This window comes from Strigops habroptila, chromosome 3 (assembly GCF_004027225.2).
Source record: "Strigops habroptila isolate Jane chromosome 3, bStrHab1.2.pri, whole genome shotgun sequence".
Taxonomy (NCBI): Eukaryota; Metazoa; Chordata; class Aves; order Psittaciformes; family Psittacidae; genus Strigops; species Strigops habroptila.
In genome coordinates this window covers 87,599,100-87,617,779 of record NC_044279.2, presented here as the reverse complement: position 1 = coordinate 87,617,779, position 18,680 = coordinate 87,599,100, and the positions used below count along the sequence as shown (strand labels likewise).

The 18,680-nt window shown below is 39.3% G+C and overlaps 1 protein-coding gene across 2 annotated transcripts in view; it reads left to right on the top strand.

The window, feature by feature from the left end:
• Positions 1-18,191, top strand: part of ARSJ (arylsulfatase family member J) — a 151,408-nt gene extending 133,217 nt beyond the window's left edge. For both annotated transcript variants that reach the window (XM_030480157.1, XM_030480156.1), the window contains one exon: positions 15,607-18,191. In XM_030480157.1, coding sequence (XP_030336017.1) covers positions 15,607-17,008 — 1,402 coding nt within the window. In that variant the 3' untranslated portion in view covers positions 17,009-18,191. The remainder of the gene's footprint in view (positions 1-15,606) is intronic.
• The last annotated feature ends 489 nt before the right edge of the window (positions 18,192-18,680 follow it).

The following is an 18,680-nucleotide window of genomic DNA, read 5'->3' as shown; positions in this document are numbered from 1 at the left end:
CCCTTCCCTATCTCTTTATCTCTCTATCTCCTTTCTCCCTAATGTGGTGCAGCCATTGACCATTCTTACCACGAGGGATTGCTGCAGTTTCCCCAATGACCATCAGTACTGCTCACCTCTTGCTTAAATAAATTCTATCAGAAAGATAAAAGAAGCTTCATTTTCCCAAGTCAGAGCCAAAATGCATGTTTAACCCAGACTTTTAGCTCGCATTTCTTGGCCACCCCTCTTGCATTTTGATTTTGCACACACACGTTCAAAACCAGGTAATCCTGGTTTTGTAAAGCAGATGCTTGATTTTAAAACAAATTAAAGCAAAGAAGTTGGTCCTGCAATTTATAGAGCACTGCTCATGAAAAGCTCATCAGATGAACTGCTGAGGAATTTTACAGTACTAGAATTCAAAATACATCATCAGCTGAATATTGAACAAGTCAACTGGGACATTTGGTGAAGAAGTAGTGCATTTAGGCAGCATGGTTAAGTTGCATGGGCACATTTGCAGAACAAGTTGAAAATGCGTTTTATAGTGTGCATCCACTCTTGTGAGAAACCTGGTTAATAGATCCGTGATAAGCCCTTTGCTCTCAGACAGTATTTGCAGAGTTGGCAATGACTTACTAAGCTCCAGTTGTACATAGTAAGGAAATGCACTACAGGAAGTTTCAGGTTTGGTGAATGTAGATGAATTCTCTGCATGAAATGAAAATGGTCAGGACACAAACTTGATCTAATTTGTAGCTGAAATCAGTTAGCATCATGCATCCAACTATGTTCTTGCTTTTCTAACCTTGCCTTGCGTGAGGCTGCCTGTTTAGGAGCTCTCTCATTTTCCATCTCTGGGGCACTGAACTTAATGGTGGACTTTTCTTATGCCATTGTGGAGCCCCAGGCTGAGCTTGGGAAGACCAAGGCTCTTTCTACAGTTATGTCTTTAGTGCTGGGTTGTTTCTGTGAGATGTTTCATTTTTCCCTATATTGGAGTGCCTGTATTTCAAATAGGAATGTTGATTTATCTGTTTTGTGGGATGCTTTGAGACTGCAAAGCTGTGTAAATTACGTATTGTTAGAACTAACAGGAAAACGTAGATAAGAATTTTGTTATTGAGTTAGTTGACAGGCTCCCTGAAGAGTTTATAGCTTCTTTTGGGCTGCTTCCCTCCTATGTGGCCCATTAGAGCTACACAGAGAAGACAGATTTGTTTAGTGAGTGGGAAAGCCTCATACAAACAAAACTGAACAGATGTGATGTTCTGATATTCAGCATTTTTATTAACATCTTCACATTCTCCCAAATGAAGATAGCTCTGTGGTATTGTATTGTACGGTTGTAATGCAGACAATACTATACAATGTCAGCAAATTACTGCGTGTGCCTTCAGTTGTGCTGATCTTCTCCTCCTTTAACTCTCTTGGCTCCTGAGGAGGAAAGAAATACTTTGTCTTCTCATTCATGACACATATGAAGCGTGCCTGATTCTTCTCTCTTCTCCTCCCCTCTTTTCCCTTTGCAGTCCCCACAATTCCCATATTCCTCTCCCCACATAGAGATGAATGTTGAAAATAACAAGAACAGACTCTCAGTGATGATGCTTCGCTTCTTTGGTGTTACAGCATTTTTGTTAATTTCGACATTATTTCCAGGATTATTAACCACTGAAATCCGTAATTTCACAACCATGAAAGGACACAAGTGGTTTGGGAGCCACGTGTTATTTGCCATGGATTGAGTAATGTTCCATGTAGTTAATTGCTCTTGAAATGGAGTGATGGCTTACGGTGTTACTGTCGTCTTTTTCACCAAGTGCTTCGCTCCCCAAAGGTCAAAGATAAATGTGTAGGAGTTGCTTTGCTGTGGTGATGGTAATTTTGGTTTGCAACCTCTGAGAAAACAGAGTAGTATGCACTTTTAGTTACATGAGATAGATACAGTTCTAGTGGGGTAATAGGATTACAAGTGAAAATGGAGAACAATTTATTGATATACTTTATCAAAATAAGCATTTTGGACAGTGAACATATTTTCTCCTAATAAGAAAGCTGCCATGCTACTCTAAGGACCTAGATGTCATTTTAGACCTGGCGTATTTATGGGGAAGTTTCCACCCACCTTAACAACGTCAGTTGCCTTGGCCGGAGTGAAAAGGTTACAAAAAGGTCTTGAAGGACCAGATGTTTTTAAAAGAAGCTTAGTAATGCAGATTTGGAATCAGTGGCTTTTTTTTCTTTTTTTTTAATTGCTGTAACTTGTATTGCTTTCATGGAGATCTAGGGATGTCTTTAAGAATCCCATTAGGCACCTATTTGTGTCTTTAGCTATAAAAACATTTATAGACCAGTTTCTAAAATTCTTGTGATGCTGCAAAGACTGGAAGTGCACTGAAGCATCAGTTCAAGAACAGGCAGTTGTTTAAATCCACCCCTTTCACGAAAGCTCTTTCATCTTCAAGGAATTGAAGCAGGAGTGGAAAGTCTGTTGATACAAAGGGATCTTCCTGAGTCAGAGCTCTATAGCTATTTAATCAAACAAAAACACTTTGAGAAATGCGAAATGTGTTTCCCTTTCTCCTTAGCAACTAATGGTTATTTCTCATGGCTCCAAAAGAAATCTTTGAAAAAGTAAATGCCTCACAATATAGAAGATCACAGTTTAAATTATTTCAGTTTTTCTTAGTTCTTTTTGATTTCCAGTGTTATGTTGATTTTGTCTTTCAACTCTTAGTTGTGGTAATTCATGGGCTATGACAATATATGCAACCAATTAGTAACACAACACCATAATTTATGCTTATTCTTTCTGTATAATGTGCAGGGGTGGGATGTAGTGAACTCAAGAAAAAGGACAGCATACAGCTGAACAAGAGAAACGTGAATATATGAGCAGCTCTTCTATTGATTGTAGATCAGAATGGGTTACTATCAAGTGTCCGTCTGGTAGTGACCCATCTGGGTGCCTGGTATGGAAAGGGCAGCTAGGTCCAAAGTACCAAAGAAAGAGATCTGAACAAGGGCCTTGTAAACTCAGTAAAAACTTCTTCCTTAGTTTTGATGTCTGAATCAGGCTGATAACCCCATCCACCTTTGCCAAGTCACTCTTTGCCTTGAAGTTCTTTCATAGCATAGTATAGATTATAATACATGTAGAATAGTATACCTCCTGCCTCAGTGTGCATGATCTACGTTTGCAAGAGAGCATCTGTCCTTAATTCACTTATTACAGGGTGTATGATGCTAATACCACTCTGTTAAACACCTTTTCAGGGGGAAGCCCCACAGAAGGCAGGTGTACAGCGTTGATGGCATCGGTACATAGGTTACATGGGTGTACGCAGGATTTAATTGTTTAATGTATTGAATGCCTACTGCCAAAACTTTGTGTGTGTCCGATTTACACCTCCCTTATGCTAATGCAACTCACTCCATTACATGAGTCATTCTTGCGGTATTTTGTCTGGGATCAAGATCACCTACTGACATCTTAAATAAGGCACAGTTTCATTAATATATTAACATTTTATAGGAAGTATTTTCTGTATGCTTTGTCTGGTTTTAGACGTAATTGCTATACATGTAAGAGAGATCATTTCTAGGTTTTAGTTGAACTAACAATGATTAGGCAGCTGTTTCCATTTGCCCCCTATCTCATACTTCATTTTATTTCCAGGTGTATTGCACTGTGGCCCCAGTTTCTGTTTTGAACACTTCTGCAATGCAAACAGCAAAGCAAGATGTGACTGAGGAGCACTATAAATGAGAAATTACCTATCGTTGGAAAGGATTAGAGGGTGCAGCAGTGACATCCAAGATAGCATTACTTGTTTTGTTAAGCTGGATTTAGGAGGGAAATAAGGAAGCATTTATCCAAATCACTTCATTATTCAGTCGCATGAAGGCCTAGAAACAGACATGCTATTAACCTCCATCCCTTATTAACTCTAGTTTGTTCTTTTCCATTGTGTAGGGGACTGAAGGAAAGGGGAAAGTGTGGCAGGATGGTGGGAGGGGGCTTCGTAGCGCTCCCTACCCTGGTATCTTGCAGCTGTCGAATGCATGGGCTGCTATTAATTGCCAGAAAAGAGAGCTTTCTGATTCACTGCACTCCTGCTCCGCATAGCAGCCTTACACTTCTAGACTTTGCCTAATTTGGACTGGGTGCACAGAATCCATTGGGTTCTCCAGAAGGAGAAAAGAGCCCTATGAAGTACCAAGCTCCTGGTGTTACGCTGGCTCACCACGATCGGAGGCAGCTGTGGGGGATTTTACTATTTGCTCCTGTTAAAAGGGACAGGTTGCAGTGAGCTGGGCACGATACCTGCTGAACTTTTGTTCCTTTTGAGTTCCAACATACGGAGCTATTAAGAGAGAAAGAAACTGATGGCCACTACATTTAAGGATATGTGGGAAAGGAGTTCAAATTGTCTTCATACTTTTATTGCTTCACAGAAATTTGAAAATCCCTAAAGTAAGAAAAGCATCGTGCTCTAACTACAGACATTTTACTTTCTTTTTTATGCCATATTATACAGTATGTAGTACCTCTGATGTGTTACTTAAAAATTGTCACATAAATGACTGACAGCCCTGAAACACTGCTCCCCACTCCTTCCTTCCTTTGCTACAAAAGCACACCTACATCTACATCCACGGCAGCAAAAGCATCTCATTTCCATGTTGAATCTCCCCTATGAATAAACAGAGATGTTTCATTTCTTCATGTTGTCAATCAGCAACCTTTCATCTGGGACCCAGGTTAATAAAATACTTCATTATCTTAATCCATAATTTCTTTGGGAACTGCACACCGTGCCTTCAACACCAGCCATTGTCTCAATCAAAAATGGACTTGCATGTTGTGGTCAGTTCTGAAAAATGGATTTTAATACAGTATTTTTCAAGTGAATTGGGAAGTAGAAAAGAAAATCCAGTAGTGCTATCAACAGAATTTAATGAGGAAAGAGGATCTAGTTCAGTAGCCAGCAATACATGGCAGAATTCATACACAACTGATGGTAATCACTGTAAATAAGCAGATAATTGCAAATAAGTAGATGCTTCTAAGTGCTGTGTTTTAATAAATCCAGTTACAAAGTGGTTTTAGCATCATGGTGAGGCTCCTTTGCATCATGCCAGTGTTTTTTGTCAGCAGACTTAAAAAGCCCATTTTGAGCATTAGCTCAAATCCATTGTACAACAGACATAGTACCATCCCTGCTTAAAGGAGTGAGAAACACAAAAGGCTAAGAAACAAATATGAAAGTGTCAGAAGGACAAAAGAATTAGAGGTCAGCTCAGGCTAAAAACTATGCAGAACCCAGAAGAAAGTGTGTCTCTTGGCTCCCAGCCCTCTCTTTCAAGTCAAGGTTATTCCTTTTCCTAATGATTCAGTGCCACTGCTGTTGCCAGTAAATGTCAACCCAGAAAACTATCTATCATCTGTGGTGTTGAAAAGTCAAAATGTATTTTATTCTTCAATCCGGCTAAAGCTGTTCTTGGTGTCATCAGGTCTTTCCTGGGAAAATTACTTCAGTTCTAGCAGAAGCTCTGGAGTGGCACAGAACAGGTTCTGGCTTGTGTCTGTATCAGGATACCTGTAGAGCCAACAGTGAAGGGCATGGTTGTCTCACTGACAGGAAAAAAAAAAAGGTAGTGTTAAAAATCTTGAACAGGAGGTGTCTGGGTGGGCACTGCAGTCTGTGTAAAGCTTGAAGTTACGTTGCTGAAGTGGATTAAGTGGATTGCGTGCCTCTCAGTTTCAGTTTCGAATCACAGTTTATCATTTACTATGCAACTGATGTGTCAGCAGTACCAGTTACAAATGTCTAGAAATGTGTAATTAAGCTTTAAAAAAGAATGCTCAGCTATATCACATTCCTCTAGGTGGATATCCTGCTATGTTAAATTGATGTGTGATAAATGGGAGATGAAGGAAGAGGTAATAATTTCCTGTTGATGTAAACGTACAAGTTTTACAATAACATTATATGATAGGTTGCATTAAGTAGAACAAATAGAATAGCAAAGTTGAGATGAAGCAGAAATGATCATGCAAGGATATTTCTTAATTATTTGGCAGTCACAATGAATCTCTACGCTGGAAAAGGGGTTTCCTGCATTAAGTCAGGGACTTATTTTGATATTTTTATAACACAGAGCAAAAATTTATCTAAGAGTATTCAGTTAAAACCGATGGAATTGATCCTTCTAATTAAGTAGCTACACACTGATTAAGGGGGCTAGACTCTCTTCTCTCTCTGCTGTAATAGGTGCTTTGAGACATTTGAGCTTAAGCCATATCATAGAGCAGGATAATAGAAATGTTATAAATACTAAATGGAGATTGTGGCCAATACCACTTGTTCAGCATACTCTCAGTAATTTATCTCTAATTTTAAATTACAGTCTTAAAGACTAATCTAAGGTTTCAAAAGAAACTTAATGGCTTATGATACACTTAACTGTTTGGCTTAAAGACTGCTATCAAGTATGTCTTTTTTTATGAAAGATGTCTTCTTATGAAAGGTAACCATATAATGAATATATTTCACGTCCCTTAGGTGCATTCACCGAATAAATTCTTCTCGTATAAAGATGAACTGATTTTCTCAAACTACCACAGAATTATGATTTCAGCCTTGAGATTTGTAGCAGAATGCTTCAACGACACACAATGAAACCCTGTCTGTCAGAATGACTAGTCCAGGATGTTACTAGTATCTGAGATGCTATTCTCTCCAGCACAGCAGTGAACACACAGATTAAAATGAAGGCCAGTTTTACACGCTGTCAATGCTCAGGAGTTACGTGCTGTAACACAGAGAACAGCCTTCACAAACTGGTATGTGCTGTGTCCCTTTTGTGACATGCTGGTCTGACTCCAGCCTCATGCAGTGCTGCAGCAGAGGCTGCAGACTACTTTTTGAAGTACCCGAGGGGGACGTTCTTCCGCATGCCAATTTATGGCTTTTAGACTCCATTTATCTCATTTTCTTCTGTTAATCTTCCTGTAAAAATGACTGCAGCAGGGCTAAAAAAATCATCTCTTACTAAAGACTTGGTTTTTCTTTGCCATTTCCTTGCCTTAATTTCAGAGAAATATGTAGTGCTGGTCTGTTTATGGGTGCTTCTCTTCTTGGAGTGTAGCTCTGGCATACTCCAGAACTCACAGCATTGCATTTCTTTTCTGTGTAACATGTTGATTGAGTGTAATATCCGATGGGATCTATTTTTGCTGAGAGCCCAGAATTTGGTGGCAACGTCTGGATTTGTGGTTGGCATGCAAAGTATTTAGTCAAATTGTTTTCTTCTTATGTCACTTCCATGTAGACATGAAACCCAGAGTGCTGGTTATGCAATCACACATTTTACTTCCCCATTTTTCTAAATGAGTAACATTCAGTGATAAAAGTTGGAAATGTTGTTCTCTGTTTCCACAGCTGCAGCAAACGGGGAGCAAAGAAAACAATAGTTGTATATATACATGTGCATTCCAGCTGCTGCTGACTCCCACTCCATTATCCTTTTTGCCCTCCCATTTGAGCATACAAATTGTCTTAATGACAGGAAAAGTCAGGAGCAGATATGCTGCCAGTTTAATAACTTTTTTTAAAAAATCAGAATTAGAGTTTGAAAATACTAATTACAGCTTAATTTGTGGGGTGATTTAAAGTTGAAGCTTCTGCTTGAGTTGCATTATATGGTTTTTATTTTTCCCTGCATTAGCCGCCCCTTGGAACCAGGGAGATTAACCCCAAGGAAATGCAGATAAAGATTTTCTGTTTCTTTTCTCTCCCAGCTTGGTTCCACACAGCCTTTTTTTCCTGTAAAACTGGCAGCTCTAGAGACAACAGTTTCCTTCCTGCTGTTCACCAAGCTCTGCCTCGCTCCTGGGGTGTATCATCAGCAGGAGTTGGGAAGATAAAAGAGAGAAGAGCTGGTGCATGTCCTTGAGGTGATGCAAAATTGGTCAGAATATAGAGCCACAAACATTTTGTGCCTTGGTTCTCTAGCTTTTGAGCAGCAGGGTCCATCACAGCTTCTGAACAATCAAGCAGTTCCCTGAAAGTTCCTCTGCTTCTTGCTATGCATAAATGTTTATTTTTGTTAATGTAACCCTGGGTGGCATTTCTAGGTGCTGGGTGATAAACCTGTATTTGTAAGGGCATTATTTAAATGGCCACATGTCAGGGCTCGCATGAGATCAGACTTTCCAAATGATTTTGAGGTTAATGCATCAAAATCCAAATGGCATTTAGTTAAACAAGGATACCTCAGCTGGAGGTCCCTGGAAAAAGATAAATGGAACAAAAAAGGTAACATGATTAATCCATGAATTAATCACTACATAGGTTTTTTTCTTTTCTTGTATTTGATGGAAGAGTCTTAGCTGATTTAAAACCACAAAAAAAAAAAAAAACCACCAAACCAAAAAACCCCCAAAACAAAAAAACAGAAATCAAAAAACTACCACTCCCCCCAAAAAACTTGAAAGTAAATTCAGAAAGTTTCAGAATGTTTCAAGGGAAATGTTTGCAGTAGCACTGCCCAAGTGACAAAACGGTAAATAATTGCTGTTAGACTTTTTATGTGAACACTTGGTTTAGAAATTGATATTTTTGTGCTCTGATTTATAAGCACATAAAAATTCAAGGAATACAGCTGAAGATGAAATGAATGGGTATGTCTGCATGTGAAAACTTCAGTTTTCTTTCAATTGGGCCAGCACAGCGAAGTCTGCAAAGGTTTGAAATTCACATTTAGTCTTTAACGTTGCACTTGCTTCGCTGATCCATCTACATTCATAACCCCCATTTCCCCTGCCAAATCTTAAATTTATAAGCTAGGAGACAAAAATGGTTAAATGATAGATTCACAGAGGGGTTTTTTTCTGTCATACGTTTAAGTTTGTCAGAAGACTTGAGCAGAGAAAACGTTCTGAGGGGCCTGTTCAGGTTGACTTGGGATTCCCTGCCCATACATCTCCATTTCTTCTCCAAGGGAAGCTGTAAACCTAAGGCAATGACATGCACCCCGGTCTCATCCCACTGTGTACTCAGTCAGTTGCATTCAGTCAATGGAATAGTTGGGAATCAGGACTATGGGGATCATGCCTATCTCAGAAAATGGAGACTTTGCCTCTCTCAAATGTCTGAAAAAAAATCAAGCAGTGTTGGCCAGGCTACGGCACAGTCATTTGCTTCAGCAGAGCTGGTCTGAACCCTCCAGCCGTAACTCTCATCCCTGTGAAGAACTGCCTGCATGCTCTGGTAATAAATCTTTGCAACTCTTTTTTCTACAAGGAGTTTTATTCCTGGAAGTCATGAACCCACCATCTCAGAGAAGTGACTACCTACCTATAATACCATTTGCAAATAAATACATCAGTAAAAGTATTTCACATCTAATTCAAACACTACTGGGACAATATCGTAGATATGCAGGATATCTTACCCACAATCTTAAGCAGGTAGTAAAATAGGCAGCATAAGCCAATACATGCTTTCTACCCTTAAATTATATTGTTCAGCAAAAGGGTATGCTTTGTGACAGGCCATGTTCTAATGCAGAAGGCGTTTCCTTCCCTCCTTAGGGTTGTTTAGATAAAGATCTGAATAAAAAATGGTTAAAATACCAGGACAAAATGCTGCATGTCTGACTTGAGAGTTCTTTCCATACCTATAGCATAACTCGTGTTCATGGCACAAACTTTGATTGCTTACTTTGGTCCTGTTTCAGCCAGCTACCTGGCTGAAATCACATTCTTGCTTCAACTGCATGTTAAACTGAAGCCTCAGCTGTAACTTTACTTTGGAACCAAGAGTCCGGAACTTAGGGCAGAAAAAACCCATTTCCTCCCATGCTGCTGCATAGCTGCTATTTTTGAAAGACAGACTTTAACTTCTATAGTATAGGCTCAAAGCTCCTTAGGATTTTTTTCTGAGAAGACTGTATTGCATGAAAACCAAAACTTTCATGCTAGCATTTAGACAACATATCATGTGGAATACTACACAGTTGCCATAGACCATCAGTACTGAAGAAATGTGTTTAGAGTTTAGCTAACTTGGTCTTGTTTAGAACAGATTCAAATTTGCTAGCAGAACAAATAACTGAGATACTTGCTGTTTGCTTTCGCTCTTATGGAAGCATGGTACGTGGAAGTTAGCAAAGGCAAGACTTGTCATCTGAATCTAAGTCAGGAAAAGACTGGGAATAAAAAAGACGTGAAAATTCAGAAAACATTTTGCTTATCAGTAAATTTACTCAGTACAGAATGAGGCAGAAGCGCTGTGGCTACAGGCTATCCATGCTATACAGGACTATACAGGCTATACAGAAGAGCTATGGCTGTCATCATCAGTCTGAAAGGACGACTGCTTTGTAGCACTTCAGGTTGGACTGTGATAGGTTTATCTGCATCTCATTTAAATCACCTTAGCTCTATCCTCTGCCCCGGTGGCTCCTGTATCAACCTGTCCCTTTTCCAGCTTCACTCCTTCATTTTAGTTTTTAAAACCTTAGCAGATTCCACATAAAACGTTTAGTTTTATGGCGAGTATTTCTGATCCAAATCATTTTTGTGTGATTCTTTCATGTTGGTCTATGTCTGATCAGGAACTGCGCATCTCTGTGCCTTGCGCTTCACCAGCCTGTTTGGAGGGCTGAAAGCAGAAGAGCCTCCAGTCAGCTTCTTCTTGCCTCACAAACATCTTACAGAGCCCAAACCAACTCTAAGGTAAATGAGAGTAAACCCACCTCCCCAGAGTAAAAGCTTTTCCAAACGTTGAGGGTTTGTAGGCTCCGTGCTAAAGCCTCAGTCCCCTGTAAAGAAGTCTGTATTATCTCTGTTTTCTCTTATGGATCATTGAGTCCAGCTTCTAATGATTTCCTGGTGGTAAGTGGGATATTTGGGTTTTATTTTTTCACCCCACTAACTGGGACATCTGAGGACTCGAACCTCCAAGCAAAAAGTGTCACTGATTTCTATATTCTTTACTCATCTGGAATAGCTATATTTCAAGCTGTTGTGTTACACAGTTTCAGGTAAGGTATTAAAGACTGTTCTTTAGCAGTCTCTTCAGCCTACTTTATTGACTGGTATCTACTTGTTGTATTTTAATATTTTAACAAGGAGATGCATAATCATCAGTAATGATCCCTTTACTTCATGTAACATGCATAACCTCAGTGCTATCAGTCTGTTTGCAACTCCTTCTGGCAAATTATTATTATTTTTATTCATTTAAAATAGTCTTTTCTAAATCCTAGGCTAGAGTTTATTGTTTTAAAAACAGATTTTTTTTTCTTTTTACATATCCTGAACTCTGTAAGCATAACAAAAATACATTTTTCCACATGTTCTACTAGAACTGTGCTAGCAAAAGTTCCTGAAATTAGCAACTTCAAACTGCGCATCTTTGTTAATCTTCAGTAAGCCTTAAAAGAATCTCAGTTTGAAGACAATTAGTGCAGTATTTTAAAATGAGGAAAGCTTAAAATCAATAGTTTTGTACAGGCACATTACAAAATTAGAAACATCCCAGCCTCTTGCTCAGTGCAGAGTCCACCCTGAAGTTAAGGGGGAAAATAATAGAAAACTCCTTCGGGGATGTTTTTTTAAGGAGAACTGTTTTGGCCTACATATGTTTAAGACTGCATAAGCACCATGGGGATATGAGGCATGCCAGGTGAATCTCTTCTCCTACACAAACCTTCGGTCTTGCTCTCTGCTTCAGGGGAATAGTAGTGAAAATGTGCAAAGATTACTGTCATTGATCCACTTCTCTACTTTGGTTTTCTCTCCAGATGAGAACTAGGAAACTCTTTAGCTTCACAAAGGACATGAGAAGGTGGAAATTAAGCCTCCAAATGTTAATGCATTCCTCAAGCTCAGGTCAAATTGACTTTGGTGTACCCATGGTGATTTACATCCACAAAGATTCTGGCACTTGAATGTGCATTTGACTTTTAACAACTTAATGGTCTCTGCACCTTGAGACTGAAAGTAGAATAACATAAAAGCCACTGGCTTAGCTTTGTGTCTTTCTAGATTAAAACAGGAAGGGCAACCATATTGGAAAGCAGTAACATGAGCTCAAACTCAGGATAGAGGATTTATTTGTTTGTTTATTTCAAGAATTCTCTGAAATCTTTTTCCCAGCACCCAAGAAGCAAAGGCCCTATGAAGTTGTCAAGATACTCCCACTGGGAGTCTGTTTCTTTCAAGTTTCCACCACAAACAAGTAAACAAAGCGGTGTAACAGTCAACTAGTATTGAACGGCTGGGACAGTTATCAGTGATTTTACTATAAAATCTGAACAGCATCCACACTAGTAAAACAGAAATAAAAAGTAGGAAATGTGCAAAGAAGAGCCATCCCCATGTAGTGACCATAAATTAATTTTCAATATGCATATGATTAGCTGAACATTTCACATACATTTTACTTAGTTCCTTGTTCTGTAAGTCCCATATTTCCGGTGTCTAATAGAAGCAGCCACAATCTAGAAACTTGGAGGGGTACGGAGAAGGAGAGCATAGTACATGTGTATAAAGTATTCACAGGTCTTGAACCCCTATACTTTGTACAGAATATTATCAGTCTATTACCTTTCTGTGAACACTGTCTATAAAGGTCAAAGTCCAAACTATGACATTAGATTCTGTGGCCTGTCAGCATTTCCTTATATTTAACTGGTTACTAGTGTTGTAATTATGATGAATTCCAGACTATTCATGATCATAACTTGCTTTCTGTATTTGGAATTAAATTCAACCAATTCATTCTAAAGAATTAGCTAATGTTGTGGTGGAAAGCGATGAAATCTATAGAATTTATTTCACAGACATTTCATGGCAGTTAGTGAGCTCATGAGTTTATCTTCTAGAGAACTGCCCCCAAATCAGCATCTGCCTCTTATTTCCTTTGTGTTTTTTGAGGGGTTTTTTTCTCTTGCACAGTCTACAGTTTCAAAACAGTAATCTTGAGACAGTTTTCCTATTGTTATTAAAGCCATTTACTTCCATATAATCACTGTCTTTTGCTCTCATTACTTTGTTTTCCCATGAATGGTCTGGAAGTCCTCTGAAAGCAAAAGACTTTCACTGAAAAAGAAATACTGGCACATAATGGATCAATTAGGAAGGCATGTGGCACGGCAGAGTGAACAGATCTTGACCATTTTGTAATAGTGAAGAATATTCTGATAATTACAGGATGATATTTCTTTGAAACATTTCTCCAGCTGAAATATTTTTACTTAAAATCGGTTATTTTGCAGATCCCTTTTTACACATCTGAATATCTATCTAGTATCTATTTGTGTACATAGATGTATATTGAGAAGCATAGCTATGCCGTAAATAACATACCTACACACACACATATGGGAAACACACCAAAGTCTCCTGCAAAAACACAGCAGCAGGGACCTGACGCAGGACTGCTCTGTGTGTGTTGTAACCAGCATATTGAGGGCACTGCCGAAAGTAAATGCATTGCTATATGCTAGATATTTTCCTAAGAATATCATCTATAACTGAGGCTGATTCTTGATATTTTTTGGTGCCATATTTGTCAGATTAAGAGTGTAGGAATTTCATGCATGGCTAAATAATTGAAAAGCCCAAGGTGGAGAATCTGCCTGTTGTTTATGAACTCTTTATGAGAATTAACTTTGTATGAATATCATACTTTGTGTAGGTGTTGTCAAGAGCCAAACTGGTTTGCAATGTGTCGGAAATTCTGTTGCCTGTTCCCCCCAGGCTTAGGTTCTGTGTCAGGGAGAAGGGTGGAAGGATCTCTACTGCAGCAGCATCGCTTTAGAGAAAATTCTGACTTCCAGCAAAATTAGCTTATCAGGGGAGAAACTGTCCAGCTGAGATTGAGGTTGATCTCAAGATAGAGGAGTCTGTCAACATTTGGGAAAGCAGAAGCTGTTTACTAAAATAGCAGGGTGGATGCAAGGACTTCTTCAGTTGGATCAAATAAGGGGAATTTACTGAAAGAGTTGAAAAAGGCGGAGGAAAGAGAAGGAGAAGGAAATGAAACGTCTTGTGAACATCGTTCTCTGAGGACTCTCAAAGAGGGAGTGAACTGAAGTATGGGGCATTGCCATAGTCAGTGTGGTTTCCTTATTGAAGCTTACCTGTTCTAAAAGATGAGTCTTATACTTCAATCATGAGAAAGATATGGGTATTTCTGTGTATGGTGTTTCTTTTTCAAAAGCCAAGTGTAGATCCCAGAAGGCCTGAATTTTGAGAGTATGCTTTAAGTACTGCAGTATCTCCTGTGTCAGCAACAGCATGTGATTTTTGGGACAATTGGATGGCAGGGCTCCAGATCCACAAGCTGGTAACAGAAACAATGCTCTGAAAAAGTGCCAGAGACAAAGTAAAGCAGCAGTGCTGCAGTATGTTTGGTACAGGCTAGCTTAAAGCAGAGGAGTGTGACACCCAAGGCTTCTGCAATACATTAGTTAGACTAGAGCTTCTGTTCTGTGGAAATAAGTTCAAGACTAAAATGGGAGTTACACAATCATTACAGATTGGCAGGCATTAAAGACATCTCTGGTGCCTTCTAAGGTCTTGGCCAGGAAGGCATCATGTAAAAGCAGACTTTAAGTTATTTATGGGCAGGCAGAGCCTAGTGCTTTTAATTTTCTAGATAGCTCAGGAGGCCAGTCAGATTGGCAATACTAACAGAATGTGTCAGGAAGCCCCAACTCCTACTGCCACAAATGAATAAAAGAAGTGGTTTTGGGGAAGATTCACAGTGTTGGTAGACCTAGCTGTTCTATTCATGCCTCAAGCTCAGGGAGAAATCTTCTTTGGTTTACAGTGTGCTGTTACATTTTAATTTTTAATGTCAAACTCATTTAAATGGATTTGTCCTTGATTTTTGATATGTACTACTGCCCATGCTGAATTCATTTTCTAATCATATGGAGGCCATATGTATTCTTTACACATAGACTGTACTGCACTGCAGAATTTATGATCCTATCCTTTAAATATACTGCCGTTACATGCTCAAAATCCAGCATATCTATATGCTGTAGATATGTTTACCACTAGCAAATTATGAGGCACTGAAAAAATTGTATTTATCCACAATGCAATCGTTTTGCTTTCTGGGGTTTTTATTATACGGAAGGGATACCATCAAGGTCTATGAGTTTGACCACTACCCTTAAAATAGTAGTGCCCAAATAATGGTTCCCAGGCAGCACATTGCCTCTGAGATCCTTTGATATTGCTCACAGCTACAAGGAGATTAAAACATGAAAAATGGGGCCAGCAGGGAGAGAAGTGTGTGATGCTGCTCTGTCATGTTTCTTCCTCAGTATTGTTGCCCGCTGGCCAAAGGAGGTGGGGGAACAGCTCTTAAACATGTGTGAAGAGAAACAGATACCAGTCTCCTGTTTCAGCAGGTCTAATAGTATGACCTTGTTAGTTTTTGACATATGCACTTCAAAATATTTCCAGAGAAAACTGCTGCACGCATAGGAATATTTTCTGTTAGTTGTGCACATGGGCGCCCATGCATAAGGAGGGTCTGAGCATTTCCCCCCACCACAACCTAATGCCTGTCTCCTCTCGTTCTCTAGGTACCAGATACACACCGGCCTTCAGCACTCCATTATACGGCCAACCCAGCCCAACTGCTTACCTCTGGATAACGTCACGCTACCTCAGAAGCTGAAGGAGGTTGGTTATTCAACGCACATGGTTGGCAAATGGCACTTGGGGTTTTATCGCAGAGAATGCATGCCCACGCAGAGAGGATTTGACACTTTCTTCGGCTCCCTCTTAGGCAGCGGCGACTATTACACCCACTTCAAATGTGACAGCCCTGGGATATGTGGCTATGACCTGTACGAGAATGACAACGCAGCTTGGGATCACGACAACGGCATCTACTCCACACAGATGTACACACAGAAAGTACAACAAATCTTAGCTTCTCATAACCCCAGGAGACCTATATTCCTTTATATTGCTTACCAAGCTGTTCATTCGCCTTTGCAGGCACCAGGCAAGTATTTTGAACATTATCGATCGATAAATAACATCAATAGGCGAAGATATGCTGCGATGCTGGCTTGTTTGGATGAAGCCATAAACAATGTAACCCTTGCTTTAAAGCAGTATGGCTACTATGAGAATAGCATTATCATATATTCTTCAGATAATGGTGGGCAGCCAATGGCTGGAGGAAGCAACTGGCCTCTCCGAGGGAGCAAAGGGACCTATTGGGAAGGAGGCATCCGTGCTGTTGGGTTTGTCCATAGTCCCCTTCTGAAAAACAAAGGATCTGTTTGTAAGGAGCTTGTGCACATCACAGACTGGTTCCCAACTTTGATCACCCTGGCAGAAGGGCAGATCGATGAAGATATCCAGCTGGATGGTTATGATATATGGGAAACCATTAGTGAAGGCAGACGTTCTCCACGGGTAGACATCCTGCACAACATTGACCCAATTTACACCAAAGCCAAAAATGGGTCGTGGGCAGCTGGCTATGGGATCTGGAACACTGCAATTCAGTCTGCCATCAGAGTGAATCATTGGAAACTACTGACAGGAAATCCAGGATACAGCGACTGGGTACCTCCGCAGGCCTTCAGTAACGCGGGCCCCAACCGCTGGCACAATGAACGTGTTTCTTGGTCAGCTGGCAAAACTGTGTGGCTCTTCAACATCACCGCTGATCCGTACGAACGAGTGGACCTCTCTGCAAGGTATCCAGATGTAGTGAAGCAGTTGCTGCGGAGGCTTTCACAGTTCAATAAGACGGCAGTTCCTGTTCGATACCCACCGAAGGACCCTCGGAGTAACCCAAAGCTGAATGGAGGAGTCTGGGGTCCGTGGTTTAAGGAGGATGAGAAGAAAAAGAAAGCTGATAAAAGTAAAGGTGTGAATAAGCAAAAGAAGAACAAGAACAAGAAAAAAACAAATCAGAAAAAAGGACAGTCATTACATTGCCGTTCACATCTGGCTGGTGGATAGACTCTAAGCACGCTCTTTTGCTAAGTCTAAGTCAGCTTAGCCAAACTTCTTGAACTTCATACAGAATATACTAGAAATGCTAGCTCTGCACTACAGATGAAGGTTGTCATCTTTAATTTTGTTCTCTGATTTCACCAGCACAGGATATCTCAACACTTTGCCTTAAGTGTACGTACATGTCCACATGACAAACTTTCTTCTCTACAGGATGAGTGGTGCTTGCCCATCGCAGCTACATTCCAGATAACAACGGCAGTAACATCTCATTTCTGAAAGCTAATTTTTGATGGACAAATGGCAGTTTCTCGCCTAAATTAGTTGGAATATTTGGAGATGTGGAGATGTTAATGGCAGATGTTTTCCAACTGACAGATGATTCCTAGAAAGGGAGAACAAAACTTGAGAACCAATGTGGGTCAGAAAGTGTTAGTCACCAAGCCATTACCTTCTTTGATACAACACAGCAAAAACCTGAAGCCACCAGAGTAAATTTTTGGAGGTGCTGGGGAGGGGGCCACGATGAGAGGAAAGCTGCTTTGAATTAGACTTTGTCTGTCTTACATAAATCAGAAATATTTTTTAAATGCCCTAGGTGTGCTAAGTTCCCCCCATTTGTAGTAAAACCAGAAGGTTGTTATTTAACACACATGAACAGGTAGCACGTGCCATGTATAATTTATTATAGGCATAGAGAAAAACACATCACCAAAGTGAATGTAATATTTAAACACTTTAAGATAACTATACAGCAATATGTAAAAGACATAATTTATTTTACAGCACAATACTTATTTCTCCTCCATTAAAACTTTAATTACTGGCTGATGCAAGGTACCCCTTTGGGTGCTAGGGTTGTTTGGGTTTTTTTCCTTTTATTTTTAATTTTATTTCCACTCTATCATTCAGAGTTTTTATTTAAGAGATCCATATCCTCAGAGTACTGTAAAACAAGAAAATACTGTATACACTGCTAGGACGAGAAAGGAGAATGATTCAGGTGCATCATTTCATTATGTATTTGCCTCCAATTATTTTGAATGTAACAAAGTGATTATTTAATTTAGTAGTCACATGAATATTGTTCAGTTTCTGTACAGAAGCTAGGCTATCTTCATGTTTGGGGGAAAATTCTACTTTAAACGTTTTATTTATGTATCTATTAAAACAGTTTATTTTTATGGCATTCATAAAAGTAACCTGCCTCTTTCTTTTTTTTTTTTTAAATCAAATACAGCAATTCTGTTCTTGTTTATTTTAAATCCTCATATTTTAAAAAACTTACTTTAAAAACTCAGCTTCGTTTATTACTATTATTTTTGGTTCAGGGATGATATTTTATGCCATTTCGCTTCTGAAACAGAATTTCTTCTTCCAATATGTACATCATTTGAGACACAGTTCAAACTTTGCCCTTTTCCAAGGTGTCTGCGTGGGTGATTAATGGCTGTACTGACTGCGTATTCTTGGTGATCTGTGATAATTGATACAATGCATACACACATATAGGTTTCAAGATAAATTATGTTAAGTAAATTTGATGATTCATTTTTTCAATAGCTATAACATTTTGGTAAAATTTAAAATAAGGCTGCTTTTCAACTACCTCTCACTTGACTCAGAAGTCACATTTATATAAATGGATTAGAGTTGGAAAATTAAACATTCGTAAAAT